Source organism: Marmota monax, unplaced genomic scaffold, assembly GCF_021218885.2.
Source record: "Marmota monax isolate L192 unplaced genomic scaffold, Marmota_monax_Labrador192_F-V1.1 WCK01_AAM20220418_F8-fsc00074, whole genome shotgun sequence".
Lineage (NCBI taxonomy): Eukaryota > Metazoa > Chordata > Mammalia > Rodentia > Sciuridae > Marmota > Marmota monax.
In genome coordinates, this window is record NW_026694232.1 from 5,709,316 (window position 1) to 5,736,381 (window position 27,066).

The 27,066-nt window shown below is 38.4% G+C and overlaps 1 protein-coding gene and 1 pseudogene across 2 annotated transcripts; one reads left to right on the forward strand and one right to left on the reverse strand.

Moving 5' to 3' along the window:
* Positions 1–492: 492 nt before the first annotated feature.
* Positions 493–11,005, forward strand: Znf639 (zinc finger protein 639). Of its 2 annotated transcripts, XM_058586192.1 has the most exons (5): positions 493–511; positions 1,314–1,410; positions 2,574–2,684; positions 5,854–5,988; positions 6,137–11,005. In XM_058586192.1, exons 3-5 carry the CDS (start codon positions 2,648–2,650, stop codon positions 7,288–7,290), a joined length of 1,326 nt encoding a protein of 441 aa, XP_058442175.1. In that variant the 5' UTR covers positions 493–511; positions 1,314–1,410; positions 2,574–2,647; the 3' UTR covers positions 7,291–11,005. The 2 variants fall into 2 exon arrangements, with proteins under 2 accessions (XP_058442175.1, XP_046322841.1); XM_046466885.2 differs by lacking the exon at positions 493–511 and having other exon boundaries at positions 1,314–1,382.
* Positions 11,006–20,000: 8,995 nt separating this feature from the next.
* On the reverse strand, positions 20,001–21,672 carry LOC124108390 (reticulon-3-like; annotated as a pseudogene).
* Positions 21,673–27,066: the final 5,394 nt, after the last annotated feature.

Below are 27,066 nucleotides of genomic sequence, written 5' to 3' on the forward strand. Positions count from 1 at the left end.
GAGTAAATAATAATTTGGGGAGGGTGTTATGGATTTTGCATAACAGGATTAAATGAAATAACAGGTTCACAGTTTGCTGTATGGCTGGTTAAGAACCTTAACCATTTCAGGTCTATGATTCAGTATTTGTTTTCTCTATGTTTACTTCCCATTCAGCTGAATAGATTAAAATATTAATGCAGATTTATTTCTATTTTGAGATCATTCATAGCTATAACTTTAGAAGGTAAAGTCAAAGGAATATGAAAAATTTATATAAATAATCACATCAGTATATACAATTTTTAGTGTTTAGTAAAATACACTCAAAAGAGTATTATGCTTGAATTATTTCTTTATACTTTTCTAGTTAATTAAATATCTGGAATAATTGTAGTTTTGAATCTCAGAAATGAGCCACACTTTTGCTTATATGACTTTTGTCATGTTTAACTTACAGGTATTTTTTTTTACCACCTGTGGAAACTTTGTAATTCATTTTTCCTCACTGAAATATTAAGAATTATACCAAGTAAGTGGAAAGTACTGAAACTAATTTTATAACTGTTCATGTGGGAGCCAGGCATGGTGGTGTACACCTATAATCCCAGCACCTTGGGAGGCTGAGGGAGGAGGAAGGGGATTTCAAGGCCAGCTTGGGCAAGTTAGTGAGAACCTGTGTCAAAATAAAAAATGAAAAGGACTAGGTATTGCTCAATTGTAGAGTGCCCCTGGTTTTATCTCCAGTACCACAAAAAACAAAAACAGTTGATGGTAAATTAATCATACAATGGTTGCCACACCTTTTCTGACTCAGTAGAATAGCAAATGTGACTTTATCAATAAGTTAAGGATTTTTTTTTCCTTAAAAATTATTTATATTCTGAGGTTCTATGTGATGCATATTTTTCTGGAAGCTGTGAGTCAATACAGAGATGGTAACAATATATTTTTTAGTGTATCCACCTTTAGCTTGAAATCTGAATAAAAATATTCCCAATTGCAGGAAATGTGATTTGATAGCATAATGGGCTTTTTAAAATAAAAATTTTAAGCATAAGTTTTATTATAGTTATCCAATTCTTATCATTACAACATTTGAAAAAGAATTTCTCCATCTTAGTTAGAAAGAATGCAGAAATCAGTGTCCTGTCTCTAAGCTAAATAGGAAAAGTAATCCAAAATATAAACAGAGACATTGTATAGCATTTCTTGTACAAGATTTATTTTCATGTGGCACACACATTTCTTAGTGCAATTCTTTGGTTAGAAATAATTCTTATTACAACATTAACAATTATTTGTGATATTTATTAAATGTTTTTACTTTTTAGATTGAAAAGATATGAATGAGTATCCTAAAAAAAGAAAAAGGAAGACTTTACACCCTTCTCGTTATTCAGGTTAGTGTATAGGTTAATTAATTTAAAGGTGAGTGTGTATATTTTCGAAGAAATTGTATTCTTATCCATTTTCTCAAATGATTAGATAAGACTTAAATATCTGATCAATTTTTAGGTCAGATAAATTTTAAATTCTCTGAATATATATTCCTTATTGTCTACCATATGCTAGAGACAGACACGTTAGAACTTTAAAGACATTATTGTATTTAATTTTCATAATTCCATGGGTTATAGATATTTAAAATTTGTTAATCATCATTACGACTTATATAGCATAATTGAGCTTTGCCTGTCTGATTACCAAGCTGTGCTTAAGACACAATGATAATTTGAAAATATTTTGCATTACTGAGGGAACAAAACTTTATCCTATACATTCTTTTCAGAAACGTGAACTTTCAATTTGACTATGTGATTGAAGTTGGCTGTGTTGTATTGGCAATATGAAGAGGTTTTTATGGCCATTTCTGATATAGCTTACACATACTTGAGACAGTCTCAGACATACCTGTTAGTTTACTCCATGCTCTTATTCTTCTTATCTGAGGAAATTAAGCCTGGTCTACTGCTTACTGGTGTTTCCCAGGCAAAACTTGAAGTGATTATATTCAGAAGCTTTCATTGGACCCTTCAGGCCATTTCCCCTATGTATTATGCTTTCTTTGCCTGATGGCATACCTCTCACTGTTTTGTGCAGTTAACAAGGCATTCATTATATATTTGTATTTTTCCCCCCATGGTGCTGGGGATTGAACCCAGGGCCTTGCGCATGCAAGGCAAGCACTCTACCAACTGAGCTATATCCCAGCCCTATGTATTTGTATTTTGTGAGATTCTGATTGTAAGGAAAATTTTATCCTTATGTATTTCAAAGTTATTATATTTTAAAGTCTGTAATTTATGCTTTTCTTAAAGCTAAATGTCAGTATTAGATCTGAAATGTTAAAGTTTAAAACTGAGAAAAATACACTTTCATTATAGATGCTATGTTTTTTTTTTAATCATTAAAATTGTGCCGAAGATATAGCTCAGTGGTAAAGTACTACTTACATTGTATTCACAAGGCCCTGGGTCTCGGAAGGGAGGGAGGGAGGGAGTTATCTTCGAAAATAATGTGAATTTGAATATGTTAAAGATATATGTATGTTTGAAACATTTTAAAATTTTCTTTTATTGTTTTATATTCAGATTCCTCTGGAATAAGCAGAATTGCAGATGGATTCAATGGGATTTTTTCTGATCATTGTTACAGTGTCTGCTCTATGAGACAGCCAGACTTAAAATATTTTGACAACAAAGGTACATTTAATATTTTCCAAAATACTTATTTCTCTTTGAATTGATTTTACAGTGACTGAGTATATAGGTAGCTCTATGGTAGAGCCCATGCTTAGCATGAATGAGGCCCTGGGTTTGATCCTAACACTGCTAAAAGAAAAAATAAATGCTTTTACTTTTTTTTTTTTCTTATTTGAAATGGTAGGTGATCTGGGTGTTGTGACACATGCCTATAATCCCAGCAACTTGGAAGGCCAAGATAGGAGGATAGTAAATTTGAGACCAGCCTCAGCAATTTAGCAAAACCCTGTCTCAAAAAAATAAAGGACTATGGGTTTAGCTTAGTGGTAGAGTGCCCCTGGGTTCAATGCCTAGTATCTCCCTCCCACACACAAAAAATGGGGGGGATATAAAATATTGAGTTAATGATTTCAAAGCAGGCAAGAGTTTGAATTTGGTATAACTTAAGAAAATGTAGTGTTTGGTATTTTTCTTTTAAGAAAGCAAGTAAGTAATTTCATTTTTTAACTTTTTTCCAGACATATGAATAAAAAACACACCTTCCTAAATCCTTTTTAATTGTGTAGGAATTGGTGGCAAAGCAGGAGTGATGTGGAGTTGGGAGCATTTATGGTGGAAGGTTAAGAACAGTGTTTCCATAGCTCTTCCACTCAGCTATACCTCTCAGTCTGAAAGGCTAATGAACAGAGGGTGAGCAAGGTCAACCTCAACAGTTATGAATCTTGTATCTCCTATTGACTCTTATTTTCTAGGCATTGAGTAGAATGATAACAACTTTTTTTTTTTTTTTTTAAGAGAAAGAGAGAGAGAATTTTTTAATATTTATTAGTTCTCGGCGGACACAACATCTTTGTTTGTATGTGGTGCTGAGGATCGAACCCAGGCCTCACGCATGCCAGGCAAGCGCGCTACCACTTGAGCCACATCCCCAGCCCGAATGATAACAACTTATGCTTACTGTCTTCTCTCTGAGTGATCACTGACACAACAAATTCCTTTGGGCTCCTATTATAATCACAGAAACATACGTTATAAAGCACACATGGACTCAGGGCTATCATTGTGAACTTACGTTTAGCTTGATATAGATTCAGATTGATATACGTTAGTGTTAATAGATGCGGTAGTATACACACACATTTTGTGCTCTGTTAAACTGAGAGGACCTATGAGCAGTGATACTTCAGGAGCAATGGTGACATTTTGTGTCCATATCATGGTTTCCAATACCATTCATAAGTAAAAGGAACTAAGTCCCCTGGAGAAATAGTTGACGTTAGGTCTGGGGCAAGAACAGAAAAGTCCTTTCAAAACAAAACAAGAGGCTGAAGCAGAAAGATTATAAGTTCAAGGCCAGTCTGGGCAACTTAGCAAGACCTTATCTCAGTATTTTAAAAAGGACTAAGGACCATAAAGAAAAATTATGTCATTTGCAGGAAAATGAATGGAACTTCAGAACCTTGTGTTAAACAAAGTAAGCCAAACTCAGAAGGTTATGAGTTATATGTTATCTTTCATATGTAGAAGCTAGATAGGGAAAAGAAAGTGGGGTGCATCTCATGAAAATCAAAGGGAGTAAAGGGGAGGAAACCAGGGACAGTGGTGTATGTCTGTAATCCCAGTTGTCTCAGGAGGCTGAGACAAGAAAATTGCAAGTTCAAAGCACCCTTACTACCTAGAAACCACACACATTCACACACACACTTATTAGGGGTATGCTTAAGGAGCATAAGAATCCATCTGAAAGAGCTCCCAATAACCAAAGCTGAAATAATTTGGGGGATTAAAAAAATCAAATTATAATCTAAAGAATCAATTAAATATCCAAAGTCTATACTGATGTAGATGACTGAATAAATAAATAAGGGATATAAAACAAATCTCCTGTATAGAAGAAATTTATTTATGTAGAGGGGAGTTATGTTCTATCTCCTTTTTGTAAAGGAGATAGAACATAACTTCTCACTCTTTAATTGTGATAAAGTATGAAAGGAAAGAGTGACTTTATAATAGAGAAACCTAACTACTACTTTAGCCAGGTGATCAAGGTCAACATCAACAGTTACAAGTCATGTTGATATAGTATGCACTCTTACCAAGAGCGCATCACATTTACATCACAGTTTACTTCAGAATTGTGCTGCTCAATAACTCATGATTCCAATGTAACCATAAAAAAGAAATAGCAGATTCCATTATTGGGATATTCTACAAAATACCTGACCAGTAGTCCTCAAAATAGCCTAAAGAGACAGGATAATTAAATATATGGGATCCTGGAACAGAAAAAAGACATACTGGGTAAAGTAGGGATATTAATGTATCACTAGTAATATATCTGTCATTGGACTGGGATTATGGCTCGGTGGTAGAGTGCTTGCCTAGCATGCATGAGGTACTGGGTTCAATCCTCAGCACCACATAAATGTAAAATAAAGATATTGTGTCCACCTAAAACTAAAAAAAAAAAGTAATAATTTTTTTAAAAAAGTAATATATCCATCATTAATTATAACAAATGTACTATAAGATGTTAATAGTGGGGAAACAGCATGAGATACATAGGAACTCGATCTTCATAACTTTCTATAAATCTGAAACTTATATAAAGTCTATTTAAAAAAAAAAAAACGTGGGCTGGGGATTTAACTCAGTGGTATAGCATCCCTAGATTCAAGCCCCAGTACTGCAAAAATAAAACATGTTGAAACCCAGTTTTGTCTATTGACCTGCATTTCCATTTCCCCATGCTAACTTGGTAGAACCTGGGCTAAGGAAATAAAGGCTTATTCAAACTCAGAAACTTAAAATTCCTAAGCAAGTTCAAAAAGTGTGTTTATTCTTGGGCTATGGTTGTAGCTCAGCGGTAGAGCACTAGCATGTGCAAGGCTCTGGGTTCAATTCTCAGCACCACATAAAAAATGTCTACAACTGAAAAAAAAAATGTATTCTTGTCTAATTGGGGCATAAAAGCATTTGCTTATTTGGGCAGGTTGTTTTATTTGTTTGTGGTATATAGATAACATCTCTCTTAATGGCTAAATCTAAGTCCTTAGTTTCTATTGGAATTCAAAATTGTATCAAAAATAGTTATTGCTTTATTTTATAATAATGTTTAGTGCTTTGATATAAATAATAAAAATTTTTCCAATTTTTTTTTTTTTTACAGATGATGATTCTGATACCGAGACATCAAATGACTTGCCAAAATTTGCAGATGGAATCAAGGCCAGAAACAGAAATCAGAACTATCTGGTTCCCAGTCCTGTGCTTAGAATTATAGACCACACTGCCTTTTCTGCAGGTTAGGGAAACTAATCATATTGGCATATTTCTATAGACCTATGAGAAAAACTCAGTGCATACCATAAACTTCTTTTGGCACTGTGGTATCTATCTAATTGATCAATTGAATAACAGTAATATAATAATAGGATCATTTCATTTTTCAGAAAAATCTGCTGATGTAGAAATTTGTGATGAAGAGTGTGATTCACCCGAATCAATCAACCAGCAAACTCAAGAGGAGAGTCCTATAGAAGTTCACACCGCTGAAGATGTCCCCATTGCTGTAGAAGTGCATGCCATTTCTGAGGATTATGACATAGAGACAGAAAACAATTCCTCTGAGAGCCTCCAAGACCAAACTGATGAAGAACCACCAGCTAAGCTTTGTAAAATTCTTGACAAGAGCCAAGCTTTGAATGTGACTGCTCAGCAGAAATGGCCTTTACTGAGAGCTAATAGCAGTGGCCTCTATAAATGTGAACTTTGTGAATTCAATAGTAAATATTTTTCTGATTTAAAACAGCATATGATCCTGAAGCATAAACGTACCGATTCAAATGTGTGTCGAGTATGTAAGGAAAGCTTCTCTACCAATATGCTTCTGATTGAACATGCCAAACTACACGAAGAAGATCCCTACATTTGTAAATACTGCGATTACAGGACAGTAATTTTTGAGAACCTCAGCCAGCACATTGCAGACACCCACTTTAGTGATCACCTGTATTGGTGTGAGCAGTGTGACGTGCAGTTCTCCTCAAGCAGCGAACTCTACCTGCATTTCCAGGAGCACAGCTGTGATGAACAGTACTTGTGTCAGTTCTGTGAACATGAAACAAATGATCCAGAAGACTTGCATAGCCATGTTGTAAATGAGCATGCGTGTAAATTAATAGAACTAAGCGATAAGTATAACAATGGAGAACACGGACAATACAGCCTCTTAAGCAAAATTACCTTTGACAAATGTAAGAACTTCTTTGTGTGTCAAGTATGTGGTTTTCGGAGTAGACTTCATACAAATGTTAACAGGCATGTTGCTATTGAACATACTAAAATATTTCCTCATGTTTGTGATGACTGTGGGAAAGGCTTTTCAAGTATGCTAGAATATTGCAAGCATTTAAATTCACATCTATCTGAAGGGATTTATTTATGTCAATATTGCGAATATTCAACAGGACAGATTGAAGATCTTAAAATTCATCTAGATTTCAAGCATTCGGCTGACTTGCCTCATAAATGTAGTGACTGCTTGATGAGGTTTGGAAATGAAAGGGAATTAATAAGTCACCTTCCAGTCCATGAAACAACTTGATTATTCTCTTTATTTTGATTTACATAATGTTTTTGTGAAATAATAAATTCAACCTTTTTTTTTTTTGAGATGTTAAAATGGGTAATTTTAAAAACATGAGATTTGCCTTTTAACAAGTAACATTTTCCAGTATGTAATTATACCTTAATTGTGGTATTCAATTGCATGGTAGTATATAGTTTTAATCATTCTTGGTGACTGTAATTTGGTGTCTTGCATGTGGTTCAATTTTATGAATTGAGAAGAAACATGTACTGAAAAAACTATCTACAGTTTTCCTTCCTTAACCATGGTGCTATTAACCTTTTTAAACGCAAGATAGGCTTAGTTTTTTAGTGTATGAAGTTATTAAATTACTGCACTACCAGAACTAAAAGAACATAAAATACATTTAAGTTCATTCACACTCCATTAATAAGACCACCCCCCCTTTTTGTAATCCCCATCAGGAATTAACCCCTAAGCAATCAGTAGACTCTGTGATTAATAACAGTAGGAAGTCTTCGTTATAGTAGGGGAAAATGCCATTTTGGGGGGCAGTTTTTCATTTTTTAAATCCCCTATCTGTTTAATAATTTTGAGATTGGGGAGATGGTAAAGCAATAGACAAAAAGGTAACCATTTCATAACTGATTGACATTTTATCTTCAATTATAGGACTATGAAGATATGCCCAACTTCTTTTTTTTTTTTGGTACCAGAAATTTAACCCCCAGGACACTTAACCACTGAGCCACATCTCCATAACTTTTTTATTTATCTAGAGACAGGGTCTCACTTAGTTCCTAAGGCTCACTTTGAATTTGGGCTTTTAACTTGGGATCCTTCTGCCTCAGCCTCCCAAGCCACTGGGATTACAAGTGTGGGCCACTACCCCTGGCTAATGCCCAAACTTCTGATACCAAATTATACATTGAGAAAACTCATTAAATTAGGAAGATCTGGGTGATAAGGAGTTGCTGGCATGATAATGATAAATTAGCTTTATTATTTTTATTAATTGACTATAGCTACCATAACAAATTATTACAAACTGGGTTGCCTAAATAGCAGAAATTTATTGAAATTCTGAAGGGCAGAAGTTAATAAAGGGATTGGCACAGTTTGTTCCTTCTGTAACCTGTGAGGGAAGAATCTGTTCCAGATCTCTCTCTCTGGCTTATACATGGTCATATTCATGTTCATAGGGTATTCTCTTTGTATTAAGTCTTGTTTCCACATTTCCTCTTTATAGACATACCAGTCATCCTGTATTTTAGGGGCTATACTACTAGCTTCATTTTAATTTGATAAACATTCAAATAAGGGCTGGGTATGGTGGCGCATAGCTGTAACCCCAGCAGCTCAGGAGGCAGGTGCTAGGCAACTCAGATTGTCTCTAAATAAAATACAAAATAGGGTTGGGGATGTGACTCAGTGGTCTAGTACCCCTGAGTTCAATCCCCAGGGACCAGGAAAAAAAAAAAAAGATTCAAATAAGGCCTGAAGTACTGAGGACTTCTAACATGAATTTGGGGAAACAATCACAGATCAATAAATAGCTTCTAAAATAATATCAAGATAGAATTTTTTTTTTAGAGAATTTTTTTAGTTTTTGGCGGACACAACATCATTGTTTGTATGTGGTGCTCAGGATTGAACCCGGGCCGCACGCATCCCAGGCGAGCGCACTACCGCTTGAGCCACATCCCCAGCCCTTCAAGACAGAATTTTAAAATATGTTTTTATTAGTGCATTGTAATTATACATACTAGTAGGGTTTATTGTGACATTTATACATGCACATAATTTTCTCCATTTCCTAGTACATTCCTTTATCCATACATTCTTTCCCCTCCTTCCTTCCCTAGTCCTCTTACTCTATTTTAATGATCTAAGAAGATAGAATTGTACATTTTTTTTTCCTTTTTTCAGTACTGGGAATTGAATCCAGGGGCATTCTACATTGAGCTACATCTGCAGGCCTTTTTATTTTTTGAGACAGGGTCTGGCTAAATTGCTATAGCTGGACTCAAACTTGTGATAGTTCTGCATTAGCCTCCTGAGTCGCTGAGATTAAATAAATGTATGCCTCCATGCCTGATGTTGCTTTCAAATTTAATAAGCATTGCTGCAAACATTATTATTTCCCAGATATATTGATACAGTTGAAAAGACCAATTTACAACCCCGGAATTTGGTCTTATTTTGAGATGGGTGGCTACAACAAATATTCTCAAATCCATCCCATCATATTGCTGGTCTTAGTGTTTATTCCATAATCCCAGCCCCTGGAGGATTGTAAATTCAAGGCCAGCCTGGACAATTTACCAAGATGTGGTCTCAATAATAAACCTTATTTCTGTTTTTGTCATATAAGCATACTTGCATTCCTAAAAACATTCCATCTGATTATAATATTCCTGGTAAGACTGTGCTGATACAAATGTTTCTCAGAAGACCTAATATTTTAGCACTTTAATTTTTTATTTATTTATTTATTTTTTGGTACTAGGGATTGAACCCAGACATGTATTGCTACTGAGCTGCATCCCCAGCACTTTATTTATATTTTGAGATGGGTCTCACTGAATTGTTAAGGGTCTTATTAAATTGCCAGGCTGGCCTCATACCTGTGATATTCCTGTCTCAGCCTCCCAGATTGCTGGTATTACAGGTGAGTGCCACAACACCCACCTACAGTTTGCTACAGGTTCAGGTTGTTATGAGGCCAAGAGCACATACCCACTTGCAGGAGTGGAATCCTAGTCATTTGGCTTACAGCTTAGTGATGTCTCCATTACACCATGTTAGGTAAATCTAATTTTTGTCCTTGGGTTGTTTTGCATGAATACTTCACCTAGTCATTCACCTAACTTATTGATAATTGTTTTTTATACTTTCTGATACACATCTAGCTTTGGGAATTTTAATTTTAGGAAGCAAACCTTAATGCCTTGGTGTTAAAAAAAAAAATAGTATGTTGGTGCAGGCATGTATTCCCCACTATGAGGGAGGCTGAGGCAGAAGGATCACATCTTACTGTCTCAAAGTAAAATTAAAAAATTTGGGATGTAGCTCAGTGCTAGAGTACTTTCCTAGCGCTTTTCCTAGCACTGAAAAGAAATCTGTACTTTATTGCTTCACTCTTGATTAGGTATTAGTAGCAAATGAAAGAGTTACAATGAAACTACTCAAGAGGCATAAATCCATATCATGCTGAGTGTGGTGGTGTGCACCTATAATCCTAGCGGCTCAGGAAACTGAGGCAGGAAGATCTTGAGTTCAAAGCCAACCTCAGCAATGATGAGGTGCTAATAAGCAGCTCAGTGAGACCCTGTCTCTAAATAAAATACAAAATAGGGCTAGGGATGTGGCTCAGTGGTCCAATGCCTCTTGAGTTCAACCCCTGGTTCCAAAACCCAAAACCATATCGTTTCCTACTTTTATTTTTGGTACCAGGGACTGAAATAAGGGACATTTAATCCTGAACCATATCTCCAACCCTTTTTGTTCGTTTGTTGTTTTGGAGACATTGGTCCTAGGTAATGTAGTGAGAAGTTAAGTTCTCGCTGAGTTGCTGAGGCTGGCTTGAAACTTAAGATCCTCCTGAGTCACTGGGATTACAGGTGTACACCACTGAGCCTGGTTTATAATTTCCCACTTTTTGATAAATCTACAGCATGAGGTCATATTCCCACTGAGTTTGTCCAATAAAAACAGTTTTCAAATAAGACTATGATTGTCCATAAATTGCTAAAGTAATTGGGTTGTATTTTAGCTTAATAAGTTTGGGAAAAGAAAACCTATGTAAAAAGAAATTTTCTAACTACTTTTGGGCTTTTTCCCCTTTCAGGGACAAGACACTGCCACTGTACTCTTTTGTGACTTGATCCACAATTCAAGGCAGAATACATAATGATTTTTATGAACATTACACAACAGAATTTTTGGCAGCAGTGAACAAAGATGGGTCATTATTGTTTTTCTTGCCTTTGTTTTAATCATCACTTTGCAATGAATTATTACTTCTGAAATTTCAAAGTATTTCCCTGTACTCTAGAATTTGAAAATGGTTGTACACTATTCAAAAGCCTTTATCTGCTTATAAATTTGCTAGCTTTACCATTTTAAATCATCTTTCTTAAATTTCCCTGAGAATGCACCATCACATATTAACCAATTTCTCAGTTTTACTGGGTCTATAACCTATTGTTAAGTGGTTTCAGAATTGTTGCAAGTAAGGCACAGAGGCTTTAAAGACTAACACCCTTCCTAATCTTTAAATCTAATTTACAAAGCATTGGATTAACTTAATTCCTAGCACTTTTCAATTAACTTTATAGCTTAAAGTAAAATATATTTTCCAAACTACTGTGTTTAATTTTTAATGTATTTTTAATGGCTAAAGAAAGCACTATGTGGGGCTGAGATTGTAGTTTATTCAATGGTAGAGCACTTGCCCAGCATGTGTGAGGCACTGGATTCAATCCTCAGCACTACATAAATATAAGAAAATAAAATAAAGATATTATGCCATCTATAACTAAAAAAATAAAGTACTATGTATTATATAAATTTGAAAAAGCTAATAAAAATCAAATAGCCACAGTCCTGTAAAGAAGTAGATGGCTTTACCAAAAAAAAAAAAAAAAAAAAAAAAACAATGTTCATTAGGGATTTAAGTGAACATAAGTAAATTAAGACAAAGTATTAATCCTAATAGAGACACAAATTTGGTTAGTCAGGTTTATCCTACAGCAACACAGTTTCATGCCTACAAATTAGGGACAAAGTTTTGAATATAAATCCCTTTGAAACGTAATTTTTCTGTGGGAGAAAGTGGGGATCAATCCCAGAACTTGCCCATGGTAGGCAAGTGCTTCACCACTGAGTTATACCTCCAGATATCCATTGTAACTTTTAACCTCAGTTCTGATGCTGATGAGAGTATTGCAAGAGAATTTTTTTTCACAACACTGAATTTATAGATTCATGTATATTCCTGATATTTAGTTTTCCATCAATTAATCTTTTAAGATAATATTTAAAGTCTAAGAAAAAAAATATTTACTTTTCTGGTATAAAATGTTAATTCACAAAGCTAAAATGTGTCACATAATTTTCCTGTTTTTATTTATTTTTTGTCCCCTTAGTGGTTCTAGGGATTGAAACAAAGCCTTGTGTATGGTAGCTGAGAGCTCTACCTCAGTCCTATAATTTTCATGTTTATATGCAATTATATGTTCAATTTGTAAGTTTAAAAACCAAGACTTTAGGGCTGGGGTGGTGGCTCAGCGCTAGAGTGCTTGCCTAGCACGAGCGAGGCCCTGGGTTCAATCCTCAGCACCACATAAAAATAAACAAAATAAAGATATTGTGTCCAACTACAACTAGAAAATAAACATATTTTAAAAACGCAAGACTTTAACAGTTGTTTGGAATTATTTCATAATTCCCCATAATAATCCCATTTCACTGGGTGTTAGGATTTCAATCTAAGAATTTTAGATGGGACACAAACATTTAGTCCACTATGATTCACTTTATTAGTTTGGAAAACTTTGATTTTTGTGAACTTTATGAAAACTCAAATTAGGTGAGGAAGAATTACAAAGATTATAAAACTCAGCCATAGGATATAGTTTGAGGGCCAGGCATTGTGGACACATCTATAATCCCAGCAACTTGGGAGGCTGAGGCAAGAGGATGACAAATTTGATTTGATTTTTTTTTAATTTGGGATTAAACTCAGAGGCACTTAATTGCCACAGTCTGGCTGGGCACAAAATAACCGAGCCGCCACACCGCCTTGTAGGTTCAAACAGCAACCTTTATTCCCGAACTCTACACACACAGGCACTCTACACACACACTTCCCAGGAACACACTGCCTCCACCGGGCTCCCAGCGCCAATTCTCTCAGAACCCCACGAGAATTCAACAGGAACTCCAAAGTAGCAGGCCCCCAGGCAGCAGGATCCGCCCTATTCCCAGCAGGATCCACCCTAATCCCTGAGCAGGGTCACCTTTCAACCATTCCCCTGGCAAAAATGCCAGGCATCATTCTGACTAAACTGTGGCTCTCAACACCTCCCCCCTTCTGTTTAACTAAACAACAAGCATGTGGCTTAGGGACCGTGCCCGTCTTAGGTTGTCCAATACTACGTATGGTCCTTACCTGTCATCGGATGAGCTGACCTCAAGGTGTCAGCCTCCTGTCTTAGGTTGGTACCACTGTAATTGGATCTTACCCGTCATTGACTACCAGTCCAGCATACAGCCATATTTGTGGATAGGCCTTTGCACCAGTGGGGGAGAGGGGGTGAGGTTCGTTGCCTCACCTCTGATGGCCCCCAAATTTTAGACCATCACAAGCAGAAAGGGAGGAGGATGCAAAATGCCATGGCACCAAGCCAAATGACGGCTCTTATTGGAAAAATTGTACTACTGATGACACCATCAGCAAAGATACCCCAGCAATACCACAATTCACTGCACCAACAGATAGTTCACAATGCATGCAAGTGATACATAGTCCATGCAAGTTCTGCAAGCAGTTCAAAGCAGAGGAATCTATTAATATGTCCATTTCCTCCCAAAGTAAATCGACTCCTTGATTTAGCATCACTTGCTGAGTTATTATTCATTGATGCATCAGTTTATACAGTTTACTGTGATAGCTATCGAAGAAGCTGTAGCTTAGTTTTATCTTTGTCTTCACTGGCACTGGGATGAAGATAGGAATTCTGGCAATGATGGCTAAAAAAAAATTATGTAACATTCCAGCAGGCACTAAGAAAACAATTTTTTGAACAATTTACATTATCCTGAACAGAATTATTAAATATAATGAAAAGGAAAGGTAAAAGTAAACAAACAGATCTGTTAACCTCCTTTTTTGTTCACATATTAAAACAATCCTCAACAGCTGTTTACCCAATTTAAATTAAACCATTTAAATCACGTGAATAAAAAAAAAATATTTGGATCCATTTTTTCATGAGCGCTCCTCATATATATGGACATACATACATACAGACATACAACACAAAACAGAAGTGTGCACACATAACATACAACACATAAGACAATAGTAAAGGCCTTGTAGCTTTACACAGGTGAAATCTCCATTGCAATGTTTAAAAACTCCACAGTCATAAAATAGAACTGATCAGAAAAACATTAACCTAGGCCTGTACGAGCTCAAAAAATAAACTAAAAGTTCATGATGTGGGAAAAGGCAATAATAAAATAGATATTGAAAAAAAGCATTCTGGTTACCACCTGGGTTTGACTCTTCTTATGATATGCCATCCTTCTTCCTGTAACTTGCATAATGGGTCTGAAGGTATTCCCACAAGCAAGCCTCAAGGTTTCTTACATTTGAAATAGGCCTTAATGGTGTTCATTATTCATTAGCCTCCCAGGTGTGGGAGAATCACTGTCGCAGATGTAAGAATAGCCAAACTGGAGTTCTGAATATCAGCTGTTATGGATTTGAGCCAAATCATCTTCTTTTTGGTCTGTAGAAATCGCTTTAGTTAATCTCTCTGGAATCCAAATCGGCTGCTGTTCTCCCTGTGGAAACAGACAAACAGAACCCCGACTCCAGACAATCACTGGGTCAGGACCTTTCTATTGTCCTGTCAGAATATCCTTCCAAAGTACCTTAGGCTTATGTACATTTTTTTGGACACATATGCCTTTCCGCAGCACTAAGCCCTGATGAAATCAAATTTAAAAAGTTTAGAGTAAAAAGGGTTATTTTAAGTTTATCTTTGGGGGATATATACCCCTTCCCAATTCTCTCTTTTTGCTTTAATAAGTACATTTTAATAGTTTGATGAGCTCTTTCAACTATGCCTTGTCCCTGTAGATTGTATGGGATTCCTGTTATATGAGTAATGCCAAATGATGAGCAAAATTGTTTAAAAGAGGTAGAAGTATAACCAGGGGCATTATCTGTTTTTAACTGTTTTGAAATGCCCACAGTGGCAAAATTTTGTAAGCAATGAGCTATAATATCTTTAGTTTTTTTCTCCTGCATGAAGAGAGCTCATCAAAAGTCTGGAAGAAGTATCAACTGTAACATGCAAATATTTTAATTTTCCAAATTCTGGCAAGTATGTCCATCTGCCAAATATGATTAGGTATCAGTCCTCTAGGATTGACTCCAAGATTCACTTGTAGTAAAAAGGTCACACAATTTTGACATTGTTTTATTATTTGTCTAGCTTGTTCCTTAGTTATTTTAAAATGCTTTTGTAAAGTATTAGCATTGAAATGGAACCTTTTATGAAAATTTGTAGCTTCTTTTAGTGTAGAGAAAATATGTATGTCATGTGTAGTTTGATCTGCTAAATCATTGCCCAAACTAAGGGCTCCAGGCAATCCTGTATGTGCCCTGATATGTCCTATAAAGAATGGATCTTTTCTGTCCCAGATTAGACTTTGTATAGTGGAAAACAAAGAGAAAACAGTAGAGGAAGGGGAAATCCCACCATCATATTCAAGGGATAATATAGCATTAACTATATACTGACTATCAGAAAATAAATTAAATTCAGATTCTTTAAACATCACAAAAGCTTGTAATACTGCATTAAGCTCTACCTTTTGAGCTGATTGTTTGGGTACTAAAAATGTAAAAGTTTGATCAGGGGTAACTACTGCTGCTATACCATTATTTGATCCATCAGTGAATATATTTGGAGCATTCATGATAGGTGTTTTTCTTGTCATTTTTGGAAAAACTACAGGATGCGAAGACCAAAAAGACAACAAAGGATTAGATGGTAAGTGGTTATCAAATGAAACATTAGATTTACACATGATTATTGCCCAAGTATTTAACTCATTAGCTAACTCATCAATTTGATCCATAGTATATGGAGTAATAATTTTATTGGGAGAAATTCCAAACACTCCCTTTGCTGCTTTTATGTCAGGGGCTAGAAGAAAATTCTCCTTCAAAGAATAGCCTGACATTTATAAGAAACAGCCCCCTGGGAGACATACTGCCTGGGAGACATCCTGCAGCTACCTATCTTCCTGAAACATCCTGCGGTTATCAGGATCATCAGACATCCTGCAGTTGGCAGTTTTACCACCCACATCCAGCAACTGCTGATTAGAGAGCTTCCCCATCCCCAGCATATAAATACCCCTGTGTGAACAATAAAAATTTGCAGCTTGATCAGAACTCCTGTCTTGCTGTCATCCCTCCTGTCTCTTGTCCCTTCATTCCTCCCCACCTAGGTTTGCGGCCCTCGTTGATGTGTCCTGCCGGTCGGGACACTTTTATTCCTTTGAGTATTAATTGTCCTACAGCCTCAGGATACCTAGTAAGAATAGTGTTAGGAGAATAAGATAAATGTACCCACAATAATGGACCTTCTTGCCAAAATACTCCTGTAGGAATATTTTTTGTTGGTAGTACAATAAATAATAAAGGTAAACATATCAATTCTATCCAAATGCATATTTTCCATATGTGTTTCAATGATTCTTAATGCCTTTCTTGCTTCAGGCGTTAACATTCGGGGTGAATCTGGATCTGATGGACCTTTTAGGATATCAAATAAAGGTCCTAACTCTCCTGTTGGTATGCCTAGATAAGGCCTTATCCAATTTATGTCTCCTAGTAACTTTTGAAAGTCATTAAGTGATTTGAGTTGATCTACTCGTATTTGAATTTTTGGTGGACGGACCATGGTTGAGGATAATAGAACTCCTAAATAATTAGTTGGAAAATTTAATTGTACTTTATCTATTGCTATCTCTAGATTATAATTTTTTAATAAGTTTTTAAGTATGGCATAACATTCTAGCAATATGTTTTTATCTTTGTGTGCTAATAATACATCATCCATATAGTGAAATATTTGTAGTTCAGAATTTTGATTTCTAAGTGGCTGGATTGCTTTGTTAACATAAATTTGACACATAGTTGGGCTGTTAGCCATCCCTTGAGGGAGTACTTTCCATTCATATCTCTGATCAGGACCTTCATGATTCAGTGCAGGGATAGTAAATGCAAAACGTGGACTATCCTCAGGATGAATTGGAATTGAAAAAAAAAAACAATCTTTAATATCTATAGCTAAAACATACCAGGTTTTTGGCAAAGCAGACAATTGAGGAATCCCCAATTGAGCAGGTCCCATAATAACCATCTTATTATTAATGGCTCTTAAATCTTGCAATAATTTCCATTTACCAGATTTCTTTTTAATGACAAAAATGGGAGTATTATGGGGAGATATGGAAGGTTGTATATGTCCCTCCGCTAATTGTTGTTTGACCAGGTCATGGGCTACTTGTATCTTTTCTTTAGTCAGGGGCCACTGAGGAACCCATACTGGTCTTTCTGATTTCCAAGTAATTTTTGTTGTCTCATGACCCCTTCTGAAAACCCAATCCATGTCTATCTATTCCTTGATCTATTTGAATTGGTGCTGCTATACCTAGTTCTTGTTCTCCTAATCTTTTTTCTTTCCTAAAACCTTGTCTAGCCCTAATAGTGGGCACATTTGGATTGATGTTATTTGTTAATTTCAAACCTAATTGATCTAGGACATCTTGTCCCCATAAATTTATAGGAAGATGATCCAATACATATGGCTGTATAGTTCCTTCACATCCTTCAGGATCCTTCCAATCTAATACCATTGCACTTCTATGGGGATTAGTTGCCACTCCTAGGCCTCGAAGCGTTTGAGTGGCTTATTGTAACGGCCAGTGTTTTGGCCATTCTTGATAAGAGATGATGCTAAGGTCTGCACCTGTATTGAGTAGCCCATTAAATTCATGTCCTTGAATATTTAGTTTTAGCATGGGGCGAGAATCTAAATTTAAAGAAAGCGTAGCCCAATCTACACCTGTGGAGCCTAATCCCCTGGAACCTCTTTCTATAGTACGGCTGGAAAATTTGTCATGCAGGCTGGGTATTATTAATAACTGTGCTATTCTATCTCCTGGTGAAATTACTGATATACCCCTTGGAGAACTGGCTATAATTTTTATTTCACCTTCATAATCGGGATCAATTACCCCAGGACTTATAATAAGTCCTTTTAGAGTGGAAGAACTCAGTCCCAATAATAAGCCTACTGTTCCTTGGGGAAGAGGTCCTTTTACCCCTGTGGGAATGATTTGAACTCCCATCTCTGGAGTTAGTACTGCTCTGGCGGAGGCGCAAATGTCCAACCTTGCGCTCCCTCTGGTTTGTCTGATGAGGGATCTAATGGATAATGTGTCCTGGGCACTCCCCTGATGGTGTTGCTGGGTTCCTCCATTGCCCCGTATATTTGTGGTCCTGGGCCCCCCTGTCCGTTTTTTGGCAATGGAGCCTGATGCTTTTCTCCACGATATTGTGGATAAACACTTGGTCCTTGTCTGTTTTTTGATAATGGAGTACCCTCTATGGTGGTTTGAGAACGGCGTTCATTAGCCCAATGTCTCCCTCTACAGCATTGTGGGCAAATACCCGGTATTCTACCCCTTTGATACCTAGTTTTGTTAAACCCTCCTCCTATGGGGCAATTCCTTTTTTTTTCCACCAGTCATTGTGTTCTTTATTTTTAAATTAATACCACATCAATTTGCAGTTTTCAGGAACCAAGATTCAAGCTCCTTGGGTGCTACTGTATTTTTATGTTGCACGCACAGACACGCACACAGTTTCATTAGTACTTTTTTGTCTATGTTTTCCTTAAAAAAAAAAAATCTGCATGGCACAAACATCTCTCCCATTATCATTAACACAGCAACAACAAAAGAAAAGAACCAGGTGTGGGGCTTCCAGTGCAGAAAGAGGTCCTTTGGAGGGGAAGCCTGAAAGTCCATCTGTGCAACGACTTCCTGGGAGGGTAAGGAATAGTGATGGAGAGGGAGTTTCTTAATATGACAGAAAATGTTAAAAATTTCAAAAAGAAAGGGGGCAAGAAAATAAGAAAAGGGAGTATGGGAAGAGTTCCTTTTACTCATCTAAATTCCCAATTAAAAAAAAATCCTCCCAGTGCTTCCTGCAGAGCTGTAGTACTTTGGGACCAACAAATATTGTAGCCCTTACCGCTTGCTCCCTCTTGGAAGGGCAGGACTATGTAGGAGCTACAAGCTTAAGGAACTTAATGACTGCTTTCACACTGACTTGAGTCTCCATGTGGAAAAGGGAGGAAGAAACTTTGTCTCAAACAGGAATCAATGATTCCCAATCACCCTCCACCTGCTGTGCCTGTGCACTGCTCTGTTGTCTCCAACTGCAGAAAGCCCATCAATACACTCTGGCCCTGTCTGGTCATCTTAACTTAAAAGTTCACAGAAAGCACTCTCCAAAGGAGCATCGTGGGCCATGGTACAGGGGCTGAGCATTTTGTGTGTCTGAAAAAGGAAAGCACCCTCAAAGCAGATAGACTCCACATGAACCACAAAATGCGCGACCCCACACTGGCGTGCAGTCTCTTAGCCACAGACACACAAGATCTCCCCTCAAGCCAGCTTGGCTTTGGTCCTTACACTAAACTGATGAGCACACATTAAAGCAACAGCATGTGAGGAGAAAGCAGTGGTGGTGGTGGTGGTGGTAGATAAAGAAAAACGTTTTTCTTTTTCGGTAGTTCCATCTTTTGAGACTGTTCCCCCTCCACGGACTGAGACAGGATTACAATAACTCAATAACTAGGGAGCCCACATGCAGATTATTTTTCTCTAACAAGTTTACAGCAGTGTACAGCAGGTACAGACATTTATTTCATAATAATAAAAGTACAACCATATTTATTAAACTTGAGGTGAGGTGGGTGGGCAGGAAAGAGGGGAAAGCACATTCAGGAATGAGTTCTCAAATTAACTCCCAGAACTGGCATCCAAGAGATGATGTGGACACCATGCTCCCAGCTGGTGGAGCCCTTCCTTCCCTGTGGGTGAGTGGCAGAGGGAGGTGGCCATTGCTGTGCCCCTGCCACACCCTTTCCCACCATTTTCTGTTTCTACTCTTATTTCTCAGATGGCATTCTGGAGACAGGAATTATCACTACTACCTATAAGTTACTCAGAGCTGGAAGTTATATCATTAAGTCAAGAAGAGGAATATTAAGAGTAGCTGCTCACAGTGTGGGGCAGGAGGATGGGATTGGTGAGCTGCAAACAACCCAAGGAAGGCATCCCCCTCCTGTCCCCAAACCATTTCTTCATAAGTTAATCATTATTTCTTAACTTAAAAATAAGGGCAAAACTATAATGGGAGTTGTGTAAAACTAGTCCTTGAAAACTGAATAGAAGGACCCAAGAAATTTTTCTACCATTGACTTTCTCTTTACCTCTAATCTTTCCCCTTTTCATGCTACAGGTAAAAAGCTCCACCACCACTAAGGTATAATTTATCCTATTAATTTGATTCTTTCTTTATTCTTTTGGGTTCTAAGATATCAGTTCTTTTTGTTCAGTCCACTGTTTCTTGTGCTTGATACTGAGGGTAAAGGGAAGGGAGGGGAGAAAATACCAAATTAAAATAAAAATAAGCTTGGAATGCAGGCTCATGCTGACACTGAGCATGTCCTCCATGGTACAAGTAACATCATTATAACTATTAAGTGGTGCTTTAGTAACTGTTGCATTTCTGGTTTCCATGTGTTTATTCTGCCTTTTTTTTTTTTTTTTTTTTTTTTGGCGATTCCAGGGAGTTTTGCTTGGATCTTTTCAACAATTGACTTGGTTTGATCCCGGACGATGCCAACATAGTGATCAATCTGGGTCTTGTACTTCTCATAGACAATTGGGACGCTGAAGACGAGCAGCTCCGCAAGAATCAGAAGGGTGATTCCATTAAAAACGGCACCAACATAGGTCATCAGCCACATGAAGACAGCCAGCTTCGAGGAGTCGACCAGATCTTCCACCAGAAAGAGACGAATGATGAGTTTTATTTTTTTTTTTTTTTTTTTTTATGAATGATGAGTTTTAGGGCCTTGTTGACATGCACCATGGCAGCATTCATGTAATTATGGAAAGCTTCTGAGGACAGTGTAATGTCCACATCCAGGTAGGCTTTGAATGGATGGCCTTTTTCTGATTTCTGTACAGCTTGGATGACGGACTTGTAGACTCTGAAGCTGATGGTGACAGAGAGAAGGGCCAGGATAAGGTAAGAAACCACACTGATGACACTGAAGGCTGCCAGGGACAGCAGCATGATCAGTGTGGTGCCAAAGACAAACCCAGTCTTCTTCACATCTCGCCAGAAAATCAGATCGTGCACCGCACAAAAGGAGCCGCAGATTTTCACCCCCAGGGCGGGGCTGGTTCCTGGGCTCCCGCCACCACCACCGGCTGAGGTCGGATCAGCCCCGGAGGACGATGAGGAGATGGACAGGACTGAGTGGCCGCTGACGACTCCGCCATGGCTACGTGAGCAAGGGCGGGAGAGGGGTGAAGAGAGACGTGGGGCGGGAGAGAGGGAGGGAAAATAGAATAAGTAGGCAGCAGGCTCTCCAAAGTCCCTTCACTCAGCCTGTTCCGAGGACAGACTCTGACAGACTGACTGACTGACTCAGCCGAGCGCAACGAGAGGGAGAGCGAGCAGGCAGGCGCACAAAGAACCGGGGCAATTCCTTTTAAAAATGTCCTGTTTGTTCGCAATTGTAGCATGTTTTTGGCCTGGCATCTAAAGCCTGTTGTACTGCAGCTGCCAAGACTTGCCCTTGTTCATTAATGTCTCTACGTAATTTAATATATGTGTTTAAATCTTCATGTTTCCATGGTCTAATGGCTTCCTTGCACCGACGATTTGCTTGCTCAAAGGCTAGCTGTTTAATTAATGGCATTGCTTGCTCTATATCCCCCAAAACTCTGGTAGCTGTTTGAATAAGCCTATCTACAAATTCAGCATAAGGTTCATTAGTTCCTTGTATAACCTTAGATAATTGTCCTTGTAAATCTCCATGTCCTTGTAAAGTCTTCCATGCCCTAACCGCATCTGCAGCAATTTGTGAATATATAGCAGGATCATATTCAATTTGTCGCCGCTGACCCTCATAAGGTCCCTGTCCTAACATATCTAGATTTCTCTGAGGATAACCAGCTGTTGCATTTCGCCTAGCCTTCTCCATGCAAAATTCCTGATTGGCAACCTTCCATAACAAATATTGCACACCATTTAGCACAGCTTTACACATGCTAGCCCAATCTGCTGGCGTCATGTCCAAGTTGGTAATGGATTTGATCATGCTTACAATGAAGAGTGCTTGGGGACCATAGGTTGTTACAGCCTCTTTTAGCTGCTTCACTGTTTTGAAATCTAAAGTATGGTGAATTCGCTGCCCTCCGTCTGCTCAAATATAGGGCATGCTAATCTTTGAGGTCCTGTCTCAGGATCCCATCTATAAAACTACGGGGGTTGGGGGCCTCACAGCATATGTTGTCTCTATAGGTGGAGCTGTTGGTTGGACACTTCCGCCCTCTGGTGATAGAAAGGTGTTAGTAGCAGCCTCCTGTTGTAACTTTTTTTCTGATAGCCCCTTTTCCTTTAAATTTTCTTCTTCTGTCTGACTAACTCGAGAGACCTTCTCTTTTACTTTATCTACCATAGTCTGAACCTCTAACAATTTACTTAACATTCTTTCGGTTTGTTTTTTACTAATTTCTGATCTACTATAAAGATAACGCAACCCAAAAAAATAACACAAAACAAAACCAAAACAGAATGAAATAAAAATGGAACAAAAAATCGTTGTATCAGTTTTTCTATTTTCTTGACATGTGCATTTGTGGTCTATCTCTATCTGTTCCTCAGGGGCGAACAATTTCAAACTTTGAGCCAACCATTTTCCCCAGTTTGCCTAAGAAAGTTCTAGGGACAGGCAGCTTGAAATAAAAACAAAATAAATCAAAACAAGAACACATTGTTTTTTGAAATGGTCACCCATTCTTTCGCTCTACTTCAGGGGCGAGCAATTTCAATTACCTCCAAGCTTCAGGCGTTCCCCGCACGGGCCACCAAATGCCGCAGTCTGGCTGGGCACAAAATAACCGAGCCGCCACACCGCCTTGTAGGTTCAAATAGCAACCTTTATTCCCGAACTCTCACGGGCACTCTATACACACTTCCTGGGAACACACTGCCTCCACCGGGCTCTGTGCGCCAATTCTCTCAGAACCCTGCGAGAACTCAATGGGAACTCCAAAGTAGCTGGCCTCGAGGCAGCAGGATCCGCCCTAATCCCAGCAGGATCCGCCCTAATCCCGGAGCAGGGTCACCTTTCAACCATTCCCTCTGACAAAAATGCCAGGCGTCATTCTGACTAAACTGTGGCTCTCAACACTTAATCACTTCTGATTTATTTGAGACAGGGTCATGCTAAATTACTAAGGCTAACCTGAATTTGGGGATTCTCCTGCCTCAGACTTCAAAGTATTTGGGACTTCAAGTGTGTGCCACTATGCCAGACTCAGTTGCTGGGATTATCATACTAATGATTTGAAAAATAATTTTCTGAATAATGATTTTCCACATTAAAGCATTAGCCTCCATAACTTGCTGATTAAGGTCATCCTCCATAATAAACTTGGTGTTAAACTGGTAATTATCTCAATCCAAAAAAATTGTGAAAGATAATTTCTTCATTCTAAAAAGAAAGTTTTTTACACTGCTAAATAGGAATCCTATATTATCCACTAATCTTATTTACATACTTTAAGAGGGTGATTAGAGTTTTTAAAAAGGAATTTTCATTATACAACTTCTAAAAGTTGGTTGTTTGTTGTTTCATTTTTTTCCTGGATAATTGTTTTTGCTTGCTAATAATACTGAGGTGAATTATATCCTAAAAAATGTAATGAAAAGTAAGTTTTGAAAGAAAATTTAGTTATCTAGTTTTTATTACCTATGCAAATGTCCACTTCCAAAAAATAGTGTAGTTGAAATAATTGCTTTTTCCTTTTTACAGTAAAGCTGAGATCAGGAATTGGAATCATACTCATCATATGTAATTTCTGGTGGGAAGATTCTCTTTAAGCCCATTTACCATGTTGTTCTGAATTCTGGTTGGTGAAATTTGAAAATATTAAATTCTCTTTCTTCCTGTCTACCCTATTTATTTTATTTACAGGGTTACCTCTTCATGGCATTATTTGTCTGTTTCTAAAACATATTCCTCAAACTATATTCTTTCCTAACCCCCAGCATTGAGGATTGAACCCAGCAGTGCTCTACCACTGAGTCCTTTCTTTAAATTTTGAGACAGTGTCTAGCTAAATTGCTGATGCTGCCCTCAAATTTGCCATCCTCCTGCCTCAGCCTCCCAAGCTGCTGGGATTACAGATGTGTCCACAATGCTTGGCTCACAAACTATATCCTATGGCTGATTTTTATAATCTTTGTAATTCTTCCTCACCTAATTTGTGTTTTCATAAAGTTTCAAAAAATTAAAAGTTTTTTGCCGCGTCCGGCCAAGGGAGCCGAGTCCGGCGAGGGACGGCGAGGTTAAAAGACACACAGGACACCAAGGTTCTTCATCCAGGAGTCAATAATAATCTTTATTGCTAACACACCTTTTTTTATACCCCAAGCAGCAGAAGTGGAAAACTACCCAAAAGCAGGAGGGAGGGGGGAGAAATTTAGTTTCAACATCTATTATTGTCAGGTACCGAAACCTCCCTTAACAATAAGTCCATCAGACCAGAAAAGGTCAAGGCATTCCCGTGGGATACATATGTCTCAGACGGATAAGCAGGAACAGAAAAACCGCAAGTTCGCCATGGCCTTGTGAGCTGGCCACACTGGCATGCAGAACAAACTAGTGGAGGTAGGGCTCCAGGGGCCAAGGTGGACCTGTTGCCAACAAGTCCCCCTCTTTTGTTTTTTGCATGCCAGTGGGAATCAAGTAGCCCCTGTCTTAGGTCGTTCACAGCCCTTGTGATGCTTACCCGTCTCTGGGAAGGCCCCGATTCCCTGGCTTAGGTCGCACAGCAAGCGTGAAAGTTGCCCGTCACTGGGTACTACAAGATCAGCTCAAGGTGTTATGACCTATCAAGACATTATTGCGGTAAACGCTTAACCGTCTCCACCTACGGGACCCATGACCGTCACCACCGAATGGCAGATGTGATTGGACCGAGAGATTAGACAGCAAAGATCCTAGTACAGGAAGGCAAGAGGGAGAGGTATGCATAGAGAAAAGATATGGCAGGAGTTCTTCTTTTAAGGAGGACACTCATCTTCGGATCGGTCTGAAGTATATCTCAGAGAGGCGATCATCCATCTTCAAGCGTTGATAGTGAACCTGTATCGGCTTAGAGGCTAAGATATTAATTTGATCCTTAATGAATTGTACTATCTTATTTACAATGTAGGGTCCTATTGCCACTACTAGAAGGAGGCCTAACAATGGTCCCAATAAGGGAAGAAGATAAGGCAAAAATCCATTAAGTCCAGTCCAGAGAGGGTTCTCAAATAATTCCCTCCTCCTTTTTTCTAGGTCTTCTTGGAGTTGTTTAATTTTTGTGCGAACTATGCCAGATTTGTTAGCATAAAAACAGCACCTCTCCCCAAGGGCTAAACAAATTCCCCCTTGATTGGCAGTAAGCAAGTCTAAACCCCGCCTGTTCTGAAGAACTACTTCTGCTAGGGAGTCTATCTGGTCTTGTAAGTCTTTAATGGTTCCCGACAGGGTTTGCACATCATCTATAAGCTGTTGAGATAGGCGGCGGTAAGAATGTATAGCCGTACCCAATCCTGCCGTGCCTGTACCCACAGCAGCGGTTATTCCAAGGCCAACAAGGAGTGGTAAGGCCTGCACAGCTCTCTTGTGTCTTCTAACTAAGATGTCTAGGCTAGGAATGGGTAGGGGTTCATCTCCTGAGATAATCGTGATATCAGGAAGCAGTAATGCCAGAACGCAACCACCAGTCCAATTTGCTGGGAGCCTGGGAAAAGCTAAATTTCCACCACACATAAAGACTGTACCATTAGGGGGACAAATGGGCGGAGTAGGTGAGGAGTAATTCTTTACTAATGAGCAGTTTCCAAAGGAAGAGATTCCAACATCAACATCATAGGTATTATTTTGCATCATGCCTAGAAGGCATGACATAAAACCACCTAGAGGCTGCACCTTAAAGGGTAGCCCAGATTGACATGTGTTGTCATCATCAATGGTATAATTGATGGGAACCGCCAATGGCATGACTGCACCTGCCGTCATGCAGAGCCAGCAATCACCAGCAAGGGTAGGGTTGGAACTGTTAAGTAAAGAAAAGGTAGTTTCTAGGATATCTAATGTATTGGCATCTAAATCAGGAAACTGGGATTTGGGCAATATCAAGGGGTGGTATGTAGGCTTAGGGATCTCTGGCTTTAAAAGCTTAATCACCTGAAGGTGTTTGATAGCATCAGTGGGTCCCCCTCCGTCAGAGATTCCGATAGGGGCCTGCATGGGCCAGCAGGAGGGTTTACCCACGACGCCCTCACATCCCGCCTCCGTTAACCGAATCGTGATGCCTTCCCCTCCCCGGTCACCAAGAAAAGGAATATAATTATAAGTGGTCCCCCATTCTCCACGGGTGTTAGTTAGGATGGCCTCAAAATACTGTTTTCCTTGATTATTAACACAAATTGAGGCCGATGTATAACAGGAGATGTGCATTGCCGGGGTGTAATGACAAGTGGCGGAACAGCTTCCAAGAGTCTCAGTCGGATTAGGGACAACAAGTCCGGGCTTATTAACACATACCCATTTTGGTTGCTTAAATCCTCCGATGTTTTCATTGAGTTCAGCTGCCATGTAGGCTACTTTAGTC

Coding starts and splice junctions, on each gene's coding strand:
- Znf639 (XM_046466885.2), top strand. CDS start 1,325: ATGAATGAGTATCCTAAAAAAAGAAAAAGGAAGACTTTACACCCTTCT. Junction 1,383..2,573: donor ACACCCTTCTCGTTATTCAG/GTTAGTGTATAG, acceptor TTTTATATTCAG/ATTCCTCTGGAATAAGCAGA. Junction 2,685..5,853: donor AAAATATTTTGACAACAAAG/GTACATTTAATA, acceptor TTTTTTTTACAG/ATGATGATTCTGATACCGAG.